Source organism: Pseudopipra pipra, chromosome 5, assembly GCF_036250125.1.
Source record: "Pseudopipra pipra isolate bDixPip1 chromosome 5, bDixPip1.hap1, whole genome shotgun sequence".
Lineage (NCBI taxonomy): Eukaryota > Metazoa > Chordata > Aves > Passeriformes > Pipridae > Pseudopipra > Pseudopipra pipra.
Genome location: NC_087553.1, coordinates 47875713 through 47901876, shown reverse-complemented (window position 1 = coordinate 47901876; position 26164 = coordinate 47875713). Strand labels below are relative to the sequence as shown.

Here is a 26164-nt window from a genome sequence, read left to right as displayed (position 1 = left end):
AGAGGCATATATATGCCTCTGTAATTAAAAGTATGCCAAACTTTCTCAGAATATCTGTTTGTGAAAAGATGTCATGAAATGTGTCTGGGCTGAAATATGGCATATAATCTTATTCCAGAAACAATTTATTATAAAATTGAATCAAATGTATTTTTGTAAAGTTTTGATGTAGGAGTTTAGATTACATTTCTGTGCTGCCAGAATAAGATCACTAAAAAAAAAAAAAAGCTATAGATTTTTTCCACACAGTGTTATTCCTGTTTTTTTGGCACACTACACCTCTACTACTCATCTACAATATATCAAAGTTATGTATGCTTTAATGCCCAGTGTTACACTGAAAATCTGTACAGAAACAAAAGAGTTGTTAAGAGAAATGACACTTCAGGGGTCTTACAGCTTAGCATATTCCTGTGATTTCTTTTCTGATTTTACTTACCTAATTAAAGCATGACTATAACGTTTTAGATGATAAAGATATTGCATTGTCCAAGTCTTTTCTACAACATACAGGAATAAGAATGTAATAACAAGGTTTCATTTACTTTAACAGACCTTCCCAACTTCTCTTTGAAATGTCTCAGTGACATGTGCAAAGCAGCAAGGCAGTTCATTTGGATAGAACCTTAAAATAATCCAGGAGGTGTTTTGTATTTTAATTTGCACTGCAAAGCCTAGATTAGGCCATTCTGGTGACAAGCCCATTCTAGTCTTAAAATTGTTAACACAGGTAGAACTTCAAAAGTGGTGGGAAGTTTTAAGCTTGTGTTTACAGAGCTAGAGATGCCTTTGCATATAATAAAGGAGTTGCCTGTCTGGCTTTTATATATTTAAACCAAGTATTTTAGTTTTGAGACAGATGGTAAAATCATCAATGAATTGCAAGTTTTAAGAAGTGTAGGAAGAGGTGGCAGCTAAAATTGCTGCATCCCAAGATCATTCCTGGGTTTATGAATTCTAACCCACACATTTAACTGCACTGAGAGATAAACAGGATTCCAAGGATAATGGAGAATAAAATTAACATACACTTAGTTCAGATTAATGTACTGCTATGGGTAAGGATCTTGTATGGTTTCTGTGCATTTTATCTTCTCAAGATCTTCAAGAACTGGGCTACACATGGTAAATTATCATAGCCTGATATAGAAGAATAGGTGAAAAATACTTGGGAAATATTCAACTTTAGGGAAGACAGACACAGAAGAATTAATGAATTACAGAACCTGCACAGAGGTGGGAATGTGTATTAACCATAAGTAGACAAAGATCAACAATTTCACTCCTGAATACCTGCATTCATAAAGCAGTTATGTAATATGTTCTAAAACCGGCGTGTCTGATTTACTTACTGCTGGCTATCTAGTTCCCTGTGACCACAGCCAGTGTTTAGAGAGTCTGTATTTTTAGGTAATTTTTGATATTATCTTTCAAAAATATATATTTTTATCTTATCTACATTTGCATAGCAATGTATAGGAAAACCTGAGCCTCTGGCTGTAATCACCTGCTTGGAAAGTTGCCTAAAAAAAGACACCGGTGGGTATTCCCAAAGGCAAACTTTAGGATAATCTCTTTAGGATGCATCTGTGGTCAATGCAAAAAGAGAAAGATGAAGGAATTCTGTAGGCAGGGGTTCAGCAGGGTCCTATTCCCTGCCACCACTGAGAGTAAAAAGAGTCAAGACTAAGTAGTTAGTACTCAAACTTAGCTACAGCACCCACATTCTTTCTTGTATTTATTTTTGTCAAATTATGAAACTATATTCCTGAATGCTTTAATTGGATTTAGAATACTGTTCCAGGTTGCAGAGCTTATGCTTTGTTGTGATGCTGCTGAAATAAAATACCAAGTATTCAACCTTGTTAATTAATATGCAGTGAGTCATTGTGGAAATGGCTCTACATTTGGATTCTGATGATTAACCTTGTATAATTTTAATTATATACAAGTTGCTAATTATTTACATTTTTAATTTTCAAGATTTTTTAGTGCTTTGAATTGATTCTGCTTTCCAGAATATACAGGACTTATTTACAAATTGAACAAGACAAGAATGTATCTCCACAACTAGGAGAAATAATTATTGTATTTCTGTACAAACGCCCCAGCTTTAATGAATCTTATAAATTAATGAATCTTTAAAGAATCTTAAAATGTCACAATAAGCCTGTTAATACTACTTTTCTTTAGAACACCTGTGACATCACAAAAAGTTGTTGAATTTATTGTGAAGAACGAGAAAAAGGAGGAATGTGTGACGGCAAAGTATCGCCAGCTGCTCGAGGGAGGTGATTGTCCCACTCTGCTCTACACTGGTGCAGCCTCACCTTGAATATTGTGTGCAGTTTGCGGCACTGCAATATAAGAAAGATATTAAGGTATTAGAGAGTGTCCAAAGGAGGGCAGTGAAGATGGTGAAGGGCCTCAAGGGAAAGCTGTATGAGAAGCGGCTGAGGTCACTTGGTCTGTTCAGCCTGGAGAAGAGGAAACTGAGGGGAGACCTCATTGCAGTCTACAACTTCCTGGTGAGAGGAAGAGGAGGGGCAGGCACTGATCTCTTCTGTGTGGTGACCAGTGACAGAACCCAAGGGAATGACCTGAAGTTGTGTCAGGGGAGTTTTAGATTGGATAGTAGAAAAATGTTCTTCACTCAAAGGATGGTTGGGTGCTGGAAAAGGCTTCAGGGAAGTGGTCACAACACCAAGCCTGACAGAGTTCAAGAAGCATCTGGATGATACTCTCTGGCATGTGGTGTGACTCTTGGGAATGGTCCTGTGCAGGGCCAGGAGTTGTACTTGATGATCCTTGTGGGTCCCTTCCAACTCAGCATATTCTCTGATTCTCTAAGTTGGTTTGCTCATAAGCTCAAGGATTTTAAGATCTTTTTCCTCGAGGTACAAATGATAACAGCAGAAAATGGCTCTTTAGAAGTAATATTATTTATTTGCTGTATCCCAGGGGAATAAAACAAATTAATGAAGGAAGGAAAGTGCTTGGCCTTTCACAGACATAAATGACTCATTGTTCAAAACTATTTGAGTTGTCAAAGGTTCAAGATTGCATATGTTACTTGAGAAATTACCTTCTTTCATATGTTATTGTATTCTCTTATTTCATGGTTATTTTTGCTTGATCTAATTTTTCATTTTCATTGTTTCAGGCAAAGAAAAAGATATTCTTTTTATTCTATTAGAGAACAGACACTTCAAGACACATATTAGAGGTCACTAAATGGGGAAAATATAAATTTCTAATTGTCTTACTTACTTCTATTTTCTAGCATTGATTTATCATAGAATCACAGAACCATAGAATTGCCTGGGTTGGAAGAGTCCTTAAAGATCATTTAGTTCCAACAAACTGCCATGGGCAGAGATGGCTTCCACTAGACTATGTTGCTGGCCATCCAGCTTGGCCTTGAATCCTCCTAGGGATGGGGCATCCAAAATTTCTCTGGGCAACCTGCTCCAGTGTCTCAGCTCCCTCACAGTAAAGAATTTATTCCTGATATCTAATCTCACTCTACCCTTTTTCAGTTTAAGGCCATTATTCTTAGTCCTATCATTACATGCCCTTGTAAACAGTCTCTCCCCAGCTTTCTTCTAGGCCCCTTTAAGTACTGGAAGGCTGCTTTCAGGTCTCCCCAGAGCCTTCTCTTCTCCAGGCTGAACAATTCCAACTCTCTCAGCCTCTCTTTCATAGAAGAAATGCTCCAGCCCTCTGATCAACTTAATGGTTCTCCTTGAACTTGCTCTAGCAGGTCCATGTCCTTATGTTGGGGGTCTACTGCATGACTTTGTGGGATTCTTTTTTTAAACCCATTATTGGTGTTTGCAGATATTCTGGAAATTTATCTTTAATACTTTTTTTCTCCTGAGGTTTCTATAAAAATTCAGGAAACTGTAGGAGATTTTGATCAATCCTTACTAGGCAATTTGCAACTGGCTTCATATCAGCAGACAGATGGCCACCAGTTGTGTATAAAGTAGCAACACCAGCTTTAGGATTTAAATGTTACCTTACTACTTAAAGGAACTTTGCTTTGAGAAGGGAAAGGATTCTCTCTTGCAGTTTAGAGAAAAAAGAGCTTTTAACTTTACATAATAGTTTAAAATAAAAAAAGAAAATATTAATTTTTGCTATGGTTCTTAATATAGTGCATTTCATAATACTTTATGACTTGCCTACTGTAAAAGCTACTTTTTCCTGCCTCTAGGTATAACCATGAGAGAGATGTAATATTCTAAAAATTTCTAAGAAGACATTTCTAATGGAAACTCTTTTTACACATAGACTTTCTTCATCATCTCACCATAAAGGTGTTGAATTTGAATCTTGCAAATCTACTGAGACAGTGTCTTATCTGTAAATCTTAAGATTGTTTTGAAGGGTACATAGTACAATGAATCAGATAAAAGCAAAAGATTAGATAAATGGAGAATCCGATCATTAATGTTTCTAATGCTACCTTATGCCTTGTCTTTGCTTACTAGAAAAGACGATTTTATCAGGGTCTCTGGGACATTCAGATTTTCTGTGAAACTGATCGTTTTTTTAACGCAGAGTCACATCAATTTTCCAGGATTATTCTTGGAGAAATGATACCTATAGGTATGTAACCACATTTTCTCCTGGACAGCAGATTGCTTCCACTTTTATTTGAACATGCATGCAATGATTCATGCACTCATGTGCTCCCAAATTTATTGTTACATTTTCCTCTCTATAAGAGCAAAAGCTGGTTTCCCAATGAAGATACAGGCTTGGACAAAATGAAAATAGGTGGTATGATTTATATAGGAAATTATAGAGTTTGCAGTCATACAATTTGTTAGGCTGGGATTTGTTGAGTCTAGAGATGCCAGTCATTTTTACTCTAAGTAATTGCACTTTATAGACAGATTATTACAGTGTATTTAAAAGGATCGAAAATTAAAATGGCCAGGCACAACAAGAAAGCTGTAGATTACATGCCTTTTCAGCAAAATTAATGTTAAATAAAAAGACAAAAAGTGAAAGTCACTTCTACTTAGTTCTTGGTGTTTGTGAAAGATGAATTGCTTTTTAATTCACAGATGGAACAGCATTTCTAAATTATCCTAAAAATAGTATCTCCTTGAAGAGATGAATATCACTGTTAAACAGAGAGCTCTTTGATGCATGAACAGTGATAGCTGCCTTGCTATGCAGTCTAATCTTTGCAAAAAGCTGATGCTTCCCCAGCTGAGGAACTCTGAGGACCTTTACTGGATCCTCTGAACAGTGTCAACAGCGCCAGCCTTTCTACAGTCTTTAGTGCATTAGGTCCCATTACTCTTTTGAAAATGTTACAACTTCTGTAGATATCAAGAATGGTGACTTATTAGATGGAATTTTTAAAAAAAAATTTTTGGGAGGGGAAGGAGGTGAATTTTAGGGTAGGTTAATGACTTAGTACAAACATAGTAAACACTTGAAAATCTGAGGTTACTTTTAGTACATGCCATTCTTTGATTTTCAGTTGGAAAGACTACAATATTCTAGGAACTGTATCTTCGTCACTTGTTCCAATTAGTTGTAAAAGTCTCAGTTGTTGATCTGCTTGATCATTGTTGTTGTTTTCACAGAAATCCTTGTAACCTGCCTTAAGATCTCCTTCTGAAGGCTTATTTCTCAAGATAATATTCAAGTTGACTTTCATTTTTCCCTTGGGCAAGTCTGTGATGGTGCCAAGTGACTGCTGATCAGATTATTCAGTTTTCCTTACCTCAGTCTGCTTCTAAGGAGAGTAGTGACTCTTCCAAAATAACATACACAGCCAATACAGATTCTCCTATAATTAATAAACAGTATAAAGTGCAAGGAAATTATATTAAAGATAATTATTTTCAGAGAATATATTCATTAACTACCTGCAGAAACAGAGCTTGAGCATAAATCTTTCAGTATAACCACTTCTTTTTTTCTCCATTTTTCTTGTTTGTTTGGTTTGGTTTTTTTCTATTTCAAACTGAAAATATAAAGCTCTAGCTTATTTAAACCTAACAAATACTGTGAAAAATGAAAACTGTAATCCCTATTATCTTAATAGAAGCATATATTACATTTATAACCATAAATGACTTAATTAACATTACGTATTAATTAACCTGGAGTAAAACTAGACTCCATTGTCAACTAGGAACCTGACCGTGACTTTATCCTGTATCTAAAAATAAAATAAAAATATACCGTTATTACCCCTATCTTTTTTCATGAGAAAATCAGCTGTTTCTTATGTTGGAAAAGCTCTTGATGAATTTTGTGTATGATACTTTTTTTACTATCCATGCATCCTGGATAGTAAATCAGTATGTAGGCTGGATACACGGAATCCTCTAAAAGCAGACAAAACTCAAACTTTCTCTAGCACCCCAGCTTCTGATATTTTCCAGCAATTATTTCTGCATCTCACGATTGCATCTCTGGCAGTGAATCCTCAATATATATTTATTCTTCACTGGCTGCAGATTGCTCAGGCTTCACACAAAAGATCCAATCTTAAAGTACTTTTAGATGAAGTTCTTTTGACTGTGAGTAGTATAGAGTGACTGACTCATTTCAGATGTGGTCCCATAGAGAAAACATGGCATATCTACTGCATGGGAAGTGGAATCTAAAAAAGAAAACCTGGGAATTGAGGTCAACTTGAGAGTTTTTTAAAAAAGAGAAAATTCTGTGATTAAATGCTAGCCAACAAATCTTTGGGTTTAATGTGTTATGCTTGAATTCTGAAATTAATATTTTTAATCTATCTTTGCATCACTGATTTTTAATTTTTTTTTAATATTTTAGTTTTTGGTGGCAGCATGTTGCCATGGTTAGAACAGAAGCAGTATACAACAATGCCTTTGTGATGGTTGAGATGAGGTGCTTTCTTCCTCTGAGCTTTACAGCTTCCCGAGCAAACCATTTTAAAGCAGCAAGACTAGATATAACAAATGTGTTATTTAGACAGGTTTTGCTACATTTTATCAGACTACCCCAAGGGACTTTGGCTTTACTATTCTTATATTCCCTTACTTTCAGAGCTGTCATGTAATATAATGGTATTTAACAAATTGCATTTGGAACCTGATTCCACTCAAGGTCACTAGGATTACAAACCCTGTAATCTATGATCTGTAGTCAACCTGCAGTTATTACTACTCTCCTTTAGCGTTGCAGTATAAAAAGAAGGACTTCTGAGAATTTTCTGAGGAAAAAAACCCCCACATCTTATTCATTAAACTGGGAAATGCAATATCGGTTACTGTATTCTGGTCCTGATCTGGTGAAGGGAGCTTTGCTGTTGTCCTCTCTAAATATAGTACCAAGTAATTTAGGAAGCGAATGTAATGTCAGATGATGTCTTGCATTTATTTCCAGCATATCTTTTGAACAGATGGATTTTACTGGAGAACATTACATGATTTCGAAGTCAATATAGAAACCCAGATGTTTTTAATCTAATTGTAAGCCTTGAACAGAGACACCCAAATTAATAGCACAGTTGCCTAGACTCCCTCTATAGTCAAGGGAGAACAATGAAGGAAACTGATACAGCTTACCTCTGGTCTACATCACTATGTCAAGGTCCTGTCTTTCCACTGGTCATCTATAGAGCTTAGCATGATTTTCGCTTTAGGCTATTGAGTTAGGTCGGAGAATCCAAGCTTGCTGAATTTCTTATGGGATTTCAAGAGTATGTGGAGAGAGGGTCTAATAAACAGAGAATTCAATCAGTCTTCATTTAACCTCAAGTCTTATACATAAATGTTTTCTCAAACTCAATTTTATAATTTAAATAAACTAACAGTAATTACTGCTCTCTCACATTTGTGTTTTGGACATCAGATCACTTCAGCACAAAGTATTAATTGCCAGGCTAAATCAATCTTTTTCTGATATATCACTCCAGGACTTTTATTATCTTAATTTGGGACTATTAAAACCTCTAAGGTAATTGATTTTTTGTCCCTCCTGCATGCAAGTGCCTCTTTTTTTAGGCCAGAGAGATGTTTAGATAGGTAGTCTCTCTAAAAAATGCAAGATTGCAGCATGTATTCCAAATACAGAGAAATTACTTGAAATTGTTCTCTGCTGATGGCCATGGAACTTTTCCTACATAAAGACGAGTATCCTTGAATGAGGAAAAAATGCAATACTATAAGGCAAGGACAAGTAGTACTAAAAATCTTTGAATCTCCTACTTCATCCACCCAAAGAGCTCTGAATAAGGGCCTGCATATGATTCCTTTTGTGGGTATTTGTCCATATGCTTCAGTAGACAATGAATCATACCAACAAGGTTAAATCCAGTGTCCATTGAAACAAATGCAATTATATCCCTTAAATCTAATAAGCTCTGTGTTAGGCTTGTAAATTTTACAGTAGTCTGCACTATATTCTAATAGCTGTCTGACTCTAATGCCTGTGAGGCAATTGACTGCTCACTACTCATATTTTGTCTTACACAAATGAACAGGAGATTCAGAAATTTCAGAAAGAGCAAGTGTTCCTCCTTGTTTGCATAAGGCTTTGTTCTGTTTGATAAACAAGTTAGTTCTCTAAACAAGTCCCTCAGGTCAGTAGCACTTTTTAATGGTGAAAAGAATTTTTTTAGTAGCATTCACATTTTTGTAATAGAAATATAAATATTTGAGCTTTGGGATTTTTTTCCCCTTGGAAAACTTAGAATTCCTCTTAATATTTTCCTTCTTTTTTCTCCCTATGAGTAGGAGCATGCTTACATAGCAATTCAGTAAGTACCATGAAAAACAGTGCCTGTGTAATAGTGACATTCATAAATCTATGTATTTGCGGCAAGATCTCTTGTTTTTCAGATAAGTCATGACAAGCTGTGGGATTGTTACATTATACCTATTGGAAGTAATAGTCCTCATCAAAAGCAAAATGTAGCACAATATTAGACTGTCATCTACTTATATCAGATCAATAATACTGTTAAGACTTGTTGCTCACACTGCTCTATAAATTAATATTTGAAACCTGCAAGATTCAAAACATACATATATTTTACAATCTTCCATAAATCTGTCGTTTTCTTTTTTTATTTTTAATCTCTCATTTTACAGAAGAAATTAAATAAATCTTAGGGTCAGATTCAGATGTCCTTATACATGAAGAATAGCACAGGTTTACAGGAATAGTTCTTTCGAATGTACGGCAACTAGCTTTTGAGTTACTAATCAGTTTGAGGAAAGGTTCCAGACTCCAGTCAATGTTTAAATTACACATGAAAATAAGACATTAAGAAATTCGCTGCTCATTGTGGCTTTTTATATACAACATGTATCGTTACTTTAAAAAAACACATATAGATACATATTTATATATGTAAAATTGACTCTGGGTGGCTTTGTAGCTTTACTTTCTCTAGGAAACCCAATGGCAAGAACTAGTCACTTAAAAAGCCTTAAACACAATCACAATCAAGAAATTACAAAAAAATTTCCAGGCTTAACTTCTGTCACTGACCTGAGTTTGTTTAATAAAGACACTCTTATTTTTATTTTGGCATTTAATATTTATTTTATTTATTTTCATCTAACTGACTTTCTGTAGAATAGCAAAAAATATTGTTAGCAAAAATAATTTTGATGGTTTTGTTAGCAAGCACATTTTCAAACACTCTTCACTTGTCCTATTTATGAAAAATAAAGTGCACTTCATATTTATGAATATCTTTTTCAAAGACAGTTTTTATACTACACTTTGAAGGCTGATAAGTTTTAAGAACCTTTCCTGTAATCCTTGCCATACTCTTAAAATAGCAAAACAAAACCTCACACCCAAGCTTTCCCTATGGGTGAGATGTCATGAGAAACATGTTGACTCCTGAGTGATAGAATGTGACACACTCCAAATCCCAAAAGAATTTTACACAAAAATGTCATAGCTCATCATGTCAGTGTCTCTGTCAAACAGAGAAAAATTAAAGCTTCATGAGCAGTTGGTTACCTTTTCTGTTCAATTTATGTCTCTCTTACATTGTAACAGTGTATTCGATAATGGAGAAGTTGGAGGACACAGAGTAAGTAATTAATGATTTTCTAGTGTTCAGTGAGATGATGTCAACATGTCAGAAACTACGAGGGAAAAGGAAGGAAAATGTACTTGTGATAACAGAAATTTTAACTTTATTTTTTCAGGAGAATAATAAAAATGTCACTATTTATTGCTCAACAGGGCCCATGTATCAAGCACAAATTTATGTGACAGGCTGTCATGTAAACACTGTTTCTAACATGGCTTTAGGATCCAATCACAAGTTATTTATAAGCTATCATTTTTAATTACTTACAAATAGTTCTGATGAACATGGTTCAGAATTTTGATATTTTAAACTCTTCTCAAAAACCTCATTAAATAAGGATTAATTTTGACATGGTTATAAGTAAGAAATCTCAAACGATAATCATCAAATAGGCTCAACCTTGTTTGTGTACAGCAATAAAATTGGTTAAAGTAAGATGTAATTTGAATTAATAGAGATTCTGATATCTTTATTAGTAGCTTCATGTCTATAATGCTCAACAAAAGGAACATTTTACACGTGTTTTGTCATTTGTAAATGAGTATGGATGAAGTACTAAGGAATGGTAAGTGGATACTGAACTTTTTTTGATTGTCATAGTTTTGAGAAAGATGTTGACTTTAAAAAAAATGTCTCAATTTCTGTGTATGTATATTTTGAAGTACACTCTGTCTAGCATTTTCATCAGCTCAAGGGCTCGGTTTAGCATCTTCAGAAATGAATATAAGTGATTAAGGAGTGTTGATAGTAATGCCATAGTACAAGATAGTAAGAACTTTAAATAAACATAGAGTCATAGGAGCTGGGCATGAGTATGTTTTACTTAACAGAACTGGAATGTATCATAACTTCGACATTTGAAAATCAAAAAGCATTGAACTTCTTTTAATCACTAAAGCTAATAACTGAGGCCCACTGAAATATTCTAAGAATAAACCTTTTATTATTTTCCTTTTCTGTTATGTTTTCTGAACAGTTATAGTATATAAAATACATATTTGACAAATTTCATGTATATTTTACCTCTATTTTGAGGAGAATCTCAAATTCTCTTTAAAATGCCTTACTCTTTATGATTTAAAAGATGACCATAACAATCTGGGGTTTTTTTGCAATCAGACAGGTGACATGGCTTTCTAGATGAAGTTTGAAAAAGTAACAAGGGAGATAAGGCGTGCCCCATTAATCTCAATTAAAGCCTAATCTAGGGTGGTGTTCTGTGGCCAGAGAATTAATATTTGTTCAGATTTTTTTTTGGAGAATTCACCTTTTGGCTGAATTTGGAAATTAATCTCTCTTGAAAATTTTTTCTGTGTCCCTTGTTGTCCACATTCTGCTTGTGATTATGCTTTGCTCTCGAGCCTCCCTCATAAAAAACTGTTCGGTGATTTATAGTGGATTCTCTTCCCATTGTGTAATGGAGTTAGGCAGCAGAGAGTCTGGAAACTGGAGCTGGGTCCTACTTTGCCCAGCAATGGAGGAAGGTTAGTAGTTTCTTATGCCTGGGGAATGCTAGCAGGTAGCAACTAGGATGTCTTGCAGATGAATAATTGAGGCCAGCTGGCACGCAGGTGGGAAGGCTAACAAACCTGCCAGAATGGCACCACAGGAGAGGTCACTTAGGAGTCGTAGCCAGACTTAAGAGGGAGGAAAGTCTCAGGATTCTATCCAGATAAAATCTGTACATAAAAAGTGTCTTACGCAAATGTGTACTAAAGGGCTTTAGTTTAGCTCTGAATTAATTTCAGCTGAGATCTTGCAGACAGTATGAAGAAAGATGATGTAAAGTAGTATTCTGAGATCGAAGAGAGAGCTGCTTTGCTGCAGAACATAGCAGGTGCTGCATTGGTCTCTGCTGTTGCCATGGATGCTCAAGGTTAGTCTTGCTCAGTATAAATTTCAAGCTCTTGCCCTCTTATTTAATATGTTAGTACTAACTGGGAATGTTTTCTAGTTCCAGCTAATGCTCACTGAATTTGTATCATTACTGATATTTGGGGAGGAAGTCTTCTAATTTCAGGATGCTGGTTGTTCAAGTAAATCTAAACTCTCATAAAAAGTCTCTAAGTAGTATCTACATCTTCCTTTTTTTTTTTTTTTTTGCTTATTCTAATTCTCTTGAGAATCGGGGCCTGCATTTCTTCACATTTCATAAGAATCACACTTTATCATTAGCTTCTAACTTCCATCTTCTTACTTGCTGAGTTTAGAGAATCATGATTTTGACCAATGATATATATTTCACTCATGCTTAAAATCACATCCTCAAGTCTACAAACACAGTGTGGCAGCCTCCAGTTTAAGACTGATTAGCAAGTCAATGGGCTAATAGTGCTACCACCAGACTTCTGAGGCCAAGGCAGGTTCAGATTCACCTCTGTCTGTGTGTGGCTCCAGACAGCATGAAAACTTAGGTTACTGTGAGAAATTTGGAATAAAGCATGGAAGCCTTTCTTTGTAGATTTGGGGGTTTGCCTGTTCAAGAATAATGTGCATTAGATTCATTGAACAAGAAAATACAAAAAATATTTTGGAAACAGGAATGGAGAGTTCTTATCAGGCTCAAACTGGGTTGCTTAAGCTGTGCAGTCATGGGAAAACAAAGATGCTACAGAGAGGCTGCCAAACATCCATTGCAAAACAATTGCATCTTTCCATTGCCTTTACCTATAGCTGATGGAAATTTAGTACTCTAGCAAGCTAGAAGATGAACTATCTCATTAAAATATAGAGCACTTTTGTCATCTGCTTTGAGTGCTAAGATCCTGATGAAGAAAAAACAGCTCAGTAAATATACAGAAATATATTTTCTCCAGAGTAGACTGATGAAAATGTATCAGACTTTGCTGTCTGCACATTTCACTACTGCTGTCTCCTCAGCTAATTTCAGAGACAGTACTTGGATCTTCAGGCATTGTAGCAATGGTAATGCATACACAGTCTGCTGCTGACAAAAATGTGATTTTTTTGTCACCCAAAACACTGAGGTACAAAATAAGGATTGGATTTGCAGCATATTTTGAATGCAAGTGTGTTATAAAAGTAAGCACTGAAAAGGAATTTTAATCACATTGATTTTCTTACTGGAAGTGAAAGAGCTCCATGTAATGAATTAGTGTTAGGGGTGTTAAGTTTTAACATTTATAACTTTCAGATCCTAAGTGTGCTAATTCTTTTTCTGTACCGATGACCTGGCAGTTCTGTGTGGTTATATCTTGCTAAAATAGCTTAATAGCTACATATAATCTGAAAGATTGAGTAATTTAAAGAGTTAATAAATCTAGATCATCAGCTCACTGGAAATTTATTTATTTTATTTTACTTAATTTTAATAATGTGCTGAAGTGTATTACTTGAATATTTAAAGTTCAGTACATGCTTTGATGAACTATGGCTTGATTATGACTATGAGAGAATATGTTATTAAATATGCAGGGAGCTGAATTCATTAGTCTTCACTACTTTCTTGCTTATCATGTATGGCTTTGGAGCAAATTTTAATTTTTCCTTGAGATAAATGTAGATCTTGATGGTAAAGTAGTGGATTAAATAAATTGTGTCTATTGGGTTTGTGTGGCCAGGTTCTGCTGGGGTGAGGGTGGGACAGTACAGGGCGCTTCTGTGAGAAGCTGTTTGAGGATGGCTAGAGCTCTTCTAAAATGGTAAATTTCATCAAGATAGCTATCCCCTATGTCCAATAGAGCCAGTGCCAGTCAGCTCCAAGATGGACTTGTCTCACACTGGAAAAGTTTGTGGAGGATTGTCTCCCATGGGAGGGACCTCACACTGGAGCTGGGGAAGAGTGTGAGTAGTTCTCCTCCTGAGGAGGAAGGAGCAGCAGAGACAATGTGTGATGAACTGAACGGAGCCCACATTCCTGGTCCCCCTGCACTGGTGTGGGGGGAGGAGGGAGAGAATTTGTGAGTGATGTTGAGCCCAGGAAGAAGGGAGGGGTGGGGGAAAGGTGCTTTTAAGATTTGGTTTTATTTCTCAATACCCTTTCCTGATTTTATTGGAAATAAGTCAGTTTCCCCAGGCTGAGACTGTTTTGCCTATAATGGTAACTGGTGAGCAATCTCTCCCTGTCCTTGTCCTGACCCACGAGCCTCTTGTTATATTTTCTCCCCCCCGTCGAGCTAAGGAGGGGACTGATAGAGAGGCTTTGGAAGGCACCTGGCTTCCAGCCACAACTGGTTACTGTATTTGGCTAAAGATGAAGGTAACTTTTTTTATTTTGAAAGGGTGCAGCCTGTGACTCAGTTATTTGGTTTATAGTATCCTGCATTGTTCTGTAAGGATGCATCAAAGAAGGCTAGAGACCAAGGGGAAAACAGAAAAAAATAATTTGGTGAGTGTTTGCCAAGAAGAATACCAAACATCCCAAAGAGAGGCATGGGAGAACTCTAGTTGTCTACAAAACTGTTTTTCCTATGTCCTAGTGAATCTTAGTCAAATTTTATGTTCCTTTGGAAGGTGTAGCACAGGACTTTGAAGAAGCCTGTGCCCTTCTGAATGAGGAAGCACAGTGGCCAGTAGAGGTTTCCTGGAATATCTCAAATGGCAGAAGGTAGTGCCTCTCTTTAAGCCAATTAACTGGACCTCTAAGGCAAGGATCAGGGAGCTCATATATAGGCTCCTGCCATTCTTCCTTGTTTTTCTGATGTCCCCATAACTAAAAGGAGCTGACTGCCTGTCCCCTTCCCCTCCTCTCAATCAGTCTGCTGGGGCTGTTGGTGCACAGGACAGGCCTGGGGACTTGATCTGTCATGTCACTGCTCTATAAAACTGCCTTCTCCATAAACACAGTTGTTCCCTTGCTGAGGGAGTTTTCTGTGGAGGATTAGTCATTTCACATGTGATATGTACAATCCTTTTAGATTCAGAATTGAGTGAAGGAGTTGCAATAGGATTTGCTTAAGGATATATCTTGATAAGGATATACATCTTGTTATACTTCCGATTTATTTTTGTGAAACCTGTTTTCCTCTGCAAAACCTGTTATACCATTATCTTAAGCTAATCAAGAGAGAACTAAAGAAGAAAAAAGTGAATGTGAAGAGGATTAGTTATGTAGGATGTGGAAATTATATTCATAAGTATATAGTGTCAATTATTTAATCATAATTTCTGTTATGAAGTGAAAGGGTAGCTATATGATTTGAATTATACCAAGAAGCCTTGTATTTTGGCAAATGTCACATTATTGTATAAAAACAGAATGCTAAATAATTGTAAGGTTGACTAAGAAATATATTAATGGTTTTGAGAGGGTTTTTTTCCAAGTAAAGTCTGGCTTTTGTACATTTAATCTGCTTCTTCATAATTTTAACAAAAATACAGAATAAATCAGATAAAAACAAGAGAGAAAGTATATAATGTTCTTAAATTCATAACTATTATTATAGCTAGATGGGGGAGAAAAATATTTTTATATATTAGAAGTATTTATGTGGGTTTTTTTTTCCATGAAATCAGCTTAGGGAGATTATGTATACAGAATTATCTTGATGAAATTTACCATTTTAGATGAGCTCTAGCCATCCTCACACAAGGAGCTCTATTAAAAAATCTTTTATAATTTTAATAACATATCATGCAGCTATTTAATGACATTTTGATATCCCAACTGCTCATTGAATATTTACTCCCCATTGCTTTTCACAGCTTATATTGCCAACAGCATGTTTTCTGTAAGTCAAACTGTTTCTGTATGCCATTTTAGAAGAAAATATAGGCAAGCCTCACAGTAGGATTTTTTAAAAATATTTGGTTAAGTGGAATACTCTATTGAGCAGTCGTCTTTTTAAGGTAAGAGGAAATCAAATTGCAACAACTTCATTTGTATCAGAATAAAACTAAAACTGAAAGATGTGATAAAACCTGTAGAAGCAGTGAGCAGGCTGATGGATCTGTTTGCTTAACATACAAGCTGCTGTCACTGAAAATCTCTGAAGAGTTCTCCTAACTTTAGAAAAGGCTTGCTTTGCCCAGTAACAGTTGTGCTGTTATAAGCTCTTGTACCATTTTGTTTTAATTAAGAGGTAATTTCTCACCTATTCCCTTGAATTAACTTTTCTTGCTACTGCTGGCATTCTTTATTTTGTCTTTTTTTTCTTTCTTCCCTCAGCATTTGATAATTACTGTAACATGCCCTTGACTGACTTACCAGGTATCTGCCAAGGAAAATTTAAGATAATGGACTTTCCCATATGTCTGGGATTTGCTGCTCCCAATGCTCTCCCATCACAGTTCTCACTGATGGAGTCTCTCAGACTGGAGCTGCTCCTAATAGACAGACAAGGCACCCACAAAATGAGGTGTTCTCCGTGATATCGTATAGTGTTGGTATTTCTCTAAGTTCATAAATAGCCCTGATTTTTGACCCATGAGATCAGGTACTTTCCTGAGCTTTTAGAAAGTGTATGAAGAATATAAATTAAATGAAAGAGATAACTAACATGAGGCTTTTATTCATGTCACTTTTCTTGAAGAAGAATTTGAGTGTATCCAGAAATTGAAGCCTATTGTTTCCTTCTACAGTAGGACTCCTTTCTTTCTTTAGTTATCTTGAATGAGTTTGAAATGTCATTCTCCCAGCTTCCATGCATATGATCCCTGGAACACTTGTGGAATTCCACAGAAACTGGGTGGAATTTCACCTGTCAGCTTTGCTCAGCTTTGCAAGACTAACCGCTCATCATTAAGGGTTGCTTTATCTGTGAGAGTGTGGTGGAAGCAGAGCAGAAACACACCAGGGCTCTCCTGCGTATTACACAGAGCATCACAGTGAATCTCCCTGGCCAGAGCACTGCTGGGATTTAGAAGTCTGGCTCTCCTGGAAGCTCAGAGAACTGCAGAGAAGGGCCAACAGAGCAGAAGGCATGATTGCCTCTGCTTGAGCACCAGCCTGTGGAGGATGAGTTAGATCTGTGGAGGACCAATGTAGTGGGAGGAAGAGTTGAGACCCTGGGTAGTTTGTGAGGTTTTGGAGCCACTAGGTCACTCCTTCCCCTGTATGTATCACAGTGTACCTCTGCGTTTGCAAAAGCTTTAAACTGAAACTAAATTAATGACACACAACAGTACCAAACTGGAAATCAACTGAATTTGTAATGTATAGTAGTTCTGTGTAGTGCCCTAATTGTTTAGTCAGGAAAGACAATGCACATAATCAATATCAGTGTAGTAAGCTGAAAAATGTCACTAAGTCTGACATTCTTCCGACTGTTGTCACTGATACAATATGTTGTTGAATAGGAATTCATATTGAAGGCTTTTATGTAGTCCTGAATAATTAATATGCATAGATTCTGGAATTAGCTAATATTTTCTAGGTGAAGATAATAAATGAGTTTTAATAATTGTTTCCTGCCACTTGATTTATCAATTCTTAAAATGTTGAATTGCAAATATATAACAGCTTTTTATGTGGGGCTCCTTCATGGGAGCTGTTAGTACATTTTGTTTTTCTGTTGAGTTATGTGACTTAGTGACAATCCTATTTAGTCTGGGAACTTTGTGCATCACCCAGTGAAATATTAAAAAGCTTTTAACTTTTAAATGATATTTATGTATATGTAGCATGCAAAGCACATCATACTGTGCACTAAGCAAATTCTTTCACCATTTTTATTACTAGAAATTTAAAATAAATAAGAGATTGGTTTGTAAATCCTTTGGAAGACCTATTTAGCGTAATGGTTCTTTTAATCATAAGCAAGAAAGAATATTTACCAAGATTGCTATACTTACTGAAGAAAAAAGAATAGTAGTGCAATGTAATATGCTAATCTCTATTTTAAAAAAGTATCTTTAGAAAAAACAGAAAAAATCTGGGATGTATTGAAGAAGTTAATTAACTATAGGGTCCTTTTCAGTAATATATCCACGACAATTCCAAGAAAATACATTGAGATAGAATTCAGCTTGTGAAATTCTTGTACCAAGACTGTTACTGTTTAATTTAGTCAATGGCATTGACAGCTGATTTCTTCAAGAGCTGAATAAAAAATACACTGTTTTATACTGAATTCATTTAAATCTGCCCTACTCTTATGAATTTAAATTATGGTTCAACATTAACTAGTCTTTGCATATCTAACTGTAAAAAAATCTCGTATGTGAAATATATTCTATTTTCAGTGCCTTTTTCCTACCTTTTCCACTTTTGCAACTTTAGGCTTAACATAAGCATGTAGACATGATAGAAGAATGTGAATGCAACTCAATTATTCTGGTATTTAGTACATTTTCTTTCAGTTCAATCAATAACCTGAGTTTTTATTACGATGCAGTGACTCCACCTCTTCTGATATGAATAGCTTAAATTGCAAAACCATATTGGATTGGAGCAGTCACAGTTGTTATACTAATTTCAGACAGCTACTCTGTTCTAACATGGAAATTTTATTCGTTCTAGGAATCAACCATTGAATTTGAAATATATTTCTTTCTTTTACATCTTATTTTGTGATTGTCTGCACATATATGTGAAATTTGCATCATATATGAGTGTCTATTTTCACTGTTTAAAACTTTTTTTAAAATAAAATAATTGTCATTTACATGTGTTCAGATTTTTAAAAAATATTTTCTATCTAAATAAGCTCTTCTAAATTTGATAACTAACAAGAGCCTTTATTGATTATATACTAGCACTGTGAAAGAAAGCACATATGGGATGTTTTATCTGGCGCTGGAGCTGCTACTTCAACTATCAAACTAATGGAACTATAATAGAACACTTAGTAAGAAAATTAATGGGCTGCATTCTTTGTCACTAGACCTGTATGGCTCCATTAGGCCTGATTTGTTCAGTTAGAAGAAGAAAGAACAATGAATATGCCAGCACTTCGCTATGTATTATCACTCTTCGTGTATTCATGAGCTAGTTGGCACCTTGTTATGTCAACCTTCAGTGAGATGATATATTAACATGTGTTGTGGTATGATTTTATTTACAAAATAATCTATTGATTCTCATATTTGTGTTATTCTTGGATTGATAAAAGAAGGAGGTGGAGAATATTTGTTTCTTCTGCCATTGTTCATTATCCCAGATACTTCTACCAGAGATATTAGTTTCTCTGGGATTTTATTGTAATCCACAGGATTTTATTTTTATTGAGCCCTTTTCCTGCTACTGCACTTGACAGTACTTGTTTCAAAATTCAACCATGTACAAAAAATGAAATGTAATAGCAATTGTGTTTACTTTCTATTAAAGTATGGATTTTTTAAAGAGACTAATTTACAGGGACAATTCTCTGTGAGACGGTTTTACAGCTACAATCTAATATCAAAACCCAGTGTCACAACCTTTCTTAAAGACAAGCAATCTAATTTGACACAGTTAGCTATCCCATGCTATATATTTTTGTTAGAGTCATAGCTGAAACACTGCATAGTTGCCTAAGTGTTTCTATTTGAGGACTTCTTTGAGGTTTTGGGGGCTGAAATATTCTAGAACTGGTTCTCACCTTTCTCATTAACCTGATCCCTTTACACAGTTTTCAACATCCATGCAAATTTGTCATTCCAGTTCTTTCAGGATATCAGTATAGTCAAACTGCAGCTGACTGACTGATGGGAGATAGGTGGCAGTGCAGTCAATAAAGCTAAGACGATCCTAGTTTGGACGCAAGAAACTGGAACGCTTTATTGGACTTAAAGGTTCATATTTACAGAGTTTAGGGTCTACATATTCAACAGGGGGTTGTAACTATTACAATTTGTCACAAACAGGGGGTTTCAGGGGATGACATAAGGGAAAAACCCAGGTTAATAAATTTGGGGTCTTACACATACGTCATGGGAGAAACCCCATTTTATATTGGGAGAATTTGGGTTTACAGAATGCAAGGATCCAGGGAACGGAAAGGGAGAGATAAGGTACAATACGTCTTCTGCACAGGTTTGATGAGATCAGGGCATGGTTTTTTCCGGGCTTGGGCAGGACAGTCCAAACTCGTGACATCAATGGATCCTTGTCTGGACTCTAGATGGAGGTTTTTCCGCAGTATCTGTTAGCCCAAGGCTTTTGTTTAAACCTAGCAGTTTTCTTTTTCTCATTTCCAAATTTTGGAATCCAACATTCATTCATGGCCAGTCTTCGCGAACGAAGATTTGGGAAAGGTCATTACCCTTCCAGCCTGCGCAGTGGATTTTTTAGGTGAGACACAGTGTGCGCTGAACTGAGCCCACCCTTTAATCCTAAAGTTCATCTGCTGGGACCGAGCAAAGCTCGGACGGTGGCAGCGAGGTCCTCAGGACGTAGGTTTGTTTAGAGTGACCTTCTCTTAGATGGATGGCCTTACAGGGCTGACGAGCTCCATCTGCCCGGGGGAGTTTCCCTGACCGGGAATCGAACCCGGGCTGCAGCAGAATCCAACATAGCAGGGCTATGAACTACTAGATTTGGAAAATTTCATTAAAGCTCTGTGCTTGCTCAAATGGTGCCATCTCTAAATCTCCCGGGATTTCTCCATATTAGGGAATTTTCCACCTAATATGTATTGGCACATTTCAGAACCTCTGTGGGGAGTAACAACTACCCAAGCCACCACAATATGGTCTGAATAGACCTCTAATGCTACAGAATTACTCTTGCCCATCCCTGATGACCTTGTGTTACGAAACAGAAAATTTGAGAAGAAAATTTTGAATACAGCTGATGTTCCATAGTGCTTTCCATGTAAAAGGCTATATATAAGCTTCTTTACTAAGCTCAGTACAGGTAATGAGAATGTAGTCCTTCAGAGAATAGGAAGTATATTTTGAAACACTGTATTTTTATGTATTGTTTTATCTCTTTTTGGTTTGAGAAAAATTTTAATTTTTTGTGTTTCTATGTTTATTATTGGACACAGCATTTGGCCCGCGCAATATTGCTAGAGTAGAACTCAGCTTAAGATACTAAAGCAAAAGTTTCTCTACAAAACCAGAGGCTGATATATGCCTTTTAAATTGTAATTTTCTGTCTACTGATGAAATTTCTCAAGTACACAGGTACTACTATTACTGTAGCACTTGTAGTTTAGTTCTGTTTCTAGTTTGGTAGCTGTTATTTGTTCTCTTTCAGTGGTATTGTAGGGGATTTGCACGATTTAAGTATTTATTAATGAGACCGGAAGATGGGGGTATTGAAAGGAATATTGACATTTTTCTAGGCTTAAATACAATGAAACAAGATGATTTGTCAGATAGTATTTCTTTGTCTTCAGAAGTAGATTCATATTCAAGTACTTATTCTAGTACACCTTCAGAGAGGATTTTCATGTTGATCCAAAGACCAAATAGAGGTCTTTGCCAACCTAAGTAGTCTTTGATTCTATGATTCTATAGTTATTACTTTCAATTAGCAAACTGACCAGTTAGGAAGTCTAACTTTAGAAACAGAGGCTTGGGTTTTTTGGTTCTGCATTGCTGTTTCTCAGATTATATTAAGTGGTGCTGTACTTCCTTGTTGCAGTGTTGTTACAGAATTTGAAATCTTGGCTGTTTGAACTAGAGTGAAATCAAGAAGGTTTAAGGAAAAAAGAAGCAAGGAGAAATCTGTGGGGAATTCTGTGAACTCACAACTAGGAGATGCAGTGCTTGAATTTCGAATTTTGGGTAGACTTTACATGCTGGGGGAAAGCTGAATATCCTTGTTAGGGTCATATCCTTATCTAGACTTTTCCTTTTCTTGAGATCCAAACTGAACACCTGTATTTCCATAGAAATTTTGATGTGCTCCACTGCATGCTACATATATACAGTCTGAACGCTGCTTTTCCCATTGTGGAAAAGCAGTACCTGTACTTTGGTACCAGGAGAAGTGAAATAAAGCTGCATTTATCCCAATCTGTTAGGACAGAATGAGCAAGATTGTTGTAAATACCACTGCAGATAGCACTATCAATCTTAGACTTATCTTTTCCTATGCAGTGCCAAAACTAATCAGTCTCCATAGAACTAACATACTAAGAACAACAGACTCTGAGGAAATATGCTTTTATCACAATAACAGTTTAAAGCAGTATTATTAATTCAAAACTTATTTTGTAGATAAAATTGCTGTGTTAACAGAATGACTTCTCAGTTATTCAATTTAATATTCAAAGGTTATTTAAAAAAACCCAAACAAACCTAAAAGGCTTAGGAACAATAATATAGATTCAATTCAATATATTGCCTTGTTGCCACAGCAAGAATAACAAATAGATCATAATGTAGAAGTAAACCCCAGCTATTTAGATTGCTGGCATCTCCTACTCATGTCTGTAAATGAAATATGTTCCTCAAAGGATTTGTGCCTGTAAAATACTGATTTTTCTTATAGTTAAGACAGTGTTTCAAGGGGGTAAACTTATTTTTTTACTTAAAGGAAGCAAATAATGTCTGTAAGGGAAGTGATTAATTAATAGATTATTTCAGTACTTCACTGTTACAACAGAAAGTGTAGCCTCTCAGTTCATCCTTTGTCCATATCTAACCTTGATTAGGGTAAACCTGTTAACAAGGGCAGGTTATTCTCTGCAAACAATTCTGTTCTTCCTCAGTGAAATTCATGGCTGGTGTGGTAAGTAAAGAATAATAATAGGCAATGGAAAAAAGTTATTAAGGTTGTTTGCAAAATTCAAACATAAAGGTGCTTTTAAAGGGAACCTATAAGTTACTATAAAAGAAGTCCTATAGAATCAGTGTAATTTGTTATTTAGTAAAGGCTTCCATCACCCAAAAATATCTGTTTTTCCTTTTTAACTCTAGTCATGTTGTCCTGTAAATCAGGTGTTATAGGAAGGAGATTTCTTTTTTAGTTTCAGGGTAGATGATGGTCAATAGTAGTAATCCTCTGGGCAAAATTATTCCCAGCCTGAGCTTAAAACAAGTTTTGATTCATTTATTATATTCTCAGTCTGCTTGCAGACCTCCCGCTGACATCAGTAACAAGCAATGTACTGAGAAAAACACAGAGCTTTGAAAATGAGATGTTATTTGTGTTTGAAAAGAGTATTTTAACATTTTTCTCTGTACTAATGCTGTCATATTTTATATGCAGCAGTGGGATTTGCTGTGGTTTTATATTTTGGCACCAGCCTGTAATGTGTGTGCTATCGTGCTGTATATTCAAGGAAAAAACATGGTAATATTACATTTGCAGCCTACTTTTTGGGCTAATTAAGATAAAAGGTGTTGTGAATTTCATAAATATTAATCAAACTACACAGAAGTATGTCAGGATATAAAAAAAATATTGCTCAATCCTATTGAAAAAGCATTGTCACTTAGCAGCCTGTCCTTTGCTTAAATGTAGGAAAAAAAGCTGCAATGAATCTGGGAAACAAGTGGTCCCTGCAAGGGATCAAACAAGAGAAATACGATCCATGCAATTTCCATGATCTACTTCAGATTCTTTTAGATATCATGGGTTATTAAGTTACCAAATTATATTCAAGTAATTCAGCACCTGCTTCATCAAGCTACAGAATATGGAATTAGATATATACCACTTCAACTTCACTGATTTGATTATGTAGTAGAGAGAAACTGGTGAATATACATTAATCCTATGAAATTAAATCAAGAAAATTAGCTGAAGATATTCCTAGGAGACTATTTGGTATCTCTTTGCATAAAAGGCTGAGTTACCTGCTTACTAAAATCACTTTTTTTTTTTTTTAATGAGAAATGGAATGGAAGAGAAGAACTGAGTTTACAGAAAAAGAGCCAATAACAGATCATTAAAGCATAAGAATAAAGCAAGTATATATTTTTTTCCCTCTGTGGTTCCTAATATGGAGTATAGAGACTATACTGTTACTTTGTTCTCTTGATCCAGAATAACTAATACCCAAAAGCTTTATGGATTAAGAATGCCTCTCCTGTTTCTCTTGAAAATGAAAAAAAATTCCTATTTCTTCTTTGTTGAAGACAGTGCATTTCAGCAAGCTGTTTTGAATTCCACAAAATGTTTTATCAAAAAAAAAAAAAAAGAAATTGTCACTGAAGAAGTTTTCTTTTCCCCTCATTACATTCATGAGAGAGGACTCAGTTCTCTGCTTTATATTTTCCCATTGCTCTAACAATCATCACATGCTTAGTATTTTTCACGTTTTAATTTATTTGCATTATGTAATAATCTCTCTGGTTTATATTTTGGTTGCAGGTTTCTCTTGGACTTCTGCATGCTCGAGCTACTCATATTCTCTGGCCTCCACAACGCTGGCAGAAGTTACAGCCAATGCTACCTCCAGAGCGCAAACCACTGCACAGAGAGCAGGAGTGAGCTAAATGTTCTGACAGGACAACACTGACGTAAGTTTAACCAGGAAGAGTTGCAATGGCTGTACCACCACCTCTAAGAGCTTTGCCAAGTGTGCTTTGATATTGGGTATCAAATCAGCAAATACATGTGACATATTACAATTCTACCTTAAGTGTAAAGTTCTTCAAGGGGGTTATGTTTGTTTGTTTGTTCTGTTGTTTGGTGTATTTTTAACATCTCAAACATTGTATGTTAATTTCGTTTGAAATAACTGGTTGTAGAAGGATTGAATGTTCATTTTTTTCTGAGAGCAGTAAAAAGCTTGACTTATGCCTGTGCTTCTCTGGATAAGAAACTATTAAAACCTGCAATAAAATATTTTGATCTTTTACTTCGAGCTTGTTTCTTTTTAGAATAGAACCTTTATTAATATAATTGATTGTATATGAAAAAACAAACCACTCAAAACTTCATATACTTTGTCCTATAATTTCTAATACTGCAGAATCAGTACTTCTGTAGCTGAAAAGTTTTTCAATGCAATTTATGTTTATTATTAAACTGGGTACATGTTGCTTATTTCCAATTTCTTTTTTGGGAGTGTTTTATATAAATATTCCTTGTATAATTTGCTAAAGTTTTTACATATATTGACAAATATATGAAAAATTGGAAAATTTGGTTTGCTGACAGCACACCTTCATTGGTACCCCATACTGGTACCAGGCACATGGGCCTCCCACTCCTGATCCACTCCAGCCACTGTCATTCAGATCCTCTCTACACATGCACACAGCCAGGAAGCTCCACACCCAGAAAAGAATACTAGACATGGAGTTTAATGAGGAGACAAGAGACACTGCAATGATTAGGCTCAGGTGTCAAAAGACCAGCACCTTTTATATGTAATTTACTCCCTTCATACTCTCTCTCTCTATTTTTCCACACTTGACCCTCCCCAAATCACCCCTATTTCACTGACTTTGGTCTCGTAAACATCCCACAAGCATTGCACAATACCAAAATGCTCTTCCCTGCACCCCACAGCAAAACTTGCACCTCTGGGCAATGTCACCAGTCTGTGGGGCAACCCTGACACCCTCCCCACTGATTCCTGGTGTTAGCTGTCCCCCATGGGGCTAGTGCAGGGGCTTCAGTGCTCCTTCATGGTTGAGGATGAGACTTTCACAGTCTGATGACTCCTGCAATAGTCACAAAAGAGTTAAATCATGATATTATTTGGCTTCCCGCACCTGCCATTGCTCCTCAGGGCTCCTTTGTCTGTATGGAGACCATACACCTAACCTCATACAGGCTATGAAAGTTTAAATGTCCCAAGTATTCAGCTGTGACATGCCTCAAGAAATATTTATTCATTTATATTTGCATACATATATTTATAAATATTTATGAATTTATATGGATATATAGGGTATACATGATGAAATTATGAAATAGAGAATATGCCTATTAAGTCTGAAGATGGTTGTAAAGACTGCCATCATTTTAGAGAATGCTATTAGAGTGCAGTGATCTGAATTCAAGCAGAGAGTCTAGGGGAATAATTACCTGTACACGTGCTGGATTAAGTAAATAGAAAATTTAGATGTTACAGTGGATTGTAGTTGAGCATGAATCAATAATATGCTGTTATGAATACATACTTTGTAAAGAGCAGTACAGACTGTAAATGTAGGAAACCATATTCCTTCATTCATGTACTATATGATTTTAGAGAAACTTGAAAAATATGACCTATGAGAAATGCTGGAAGAACTTAGGTTTATCATTTAGTCATCAGAGTCTGAGACACAGTCTTCAAAATCATGAAAGATTGCTCTGAAGTGGAAGAGAAT

General features: G+C 35.8%; 1 protein-coding gene across 3 annotated transcripts in view; it reads left to right on the top strand.

Moving 5' to 3' along the window:
- IMMP2L (inner mitochondrial membrane peptidase subunit 2) overlaps nt 1–24699 on the top strand; it is a 414978-nt gene extending 390279 nt beyond the window's left edge. For all 3 annotated transcript variants that reach the window (XM_064655971.1, XM_064655972.1, XM_064655970.1), the window contains one exon: nt 24210–24699. In XM_064655971.1, the coding sequence (XP_064512041.1) occupies nt 24210–24329 (120 nt within the window). In that variant the 3' untranslated portion in view covers nt 24330–24699. The remainder of the gene's footprint in view (nt 1–24209) is intronic.
- The last annotated feature ends 1465 nt before the right edge of the window (nt 24700–26164 follow it).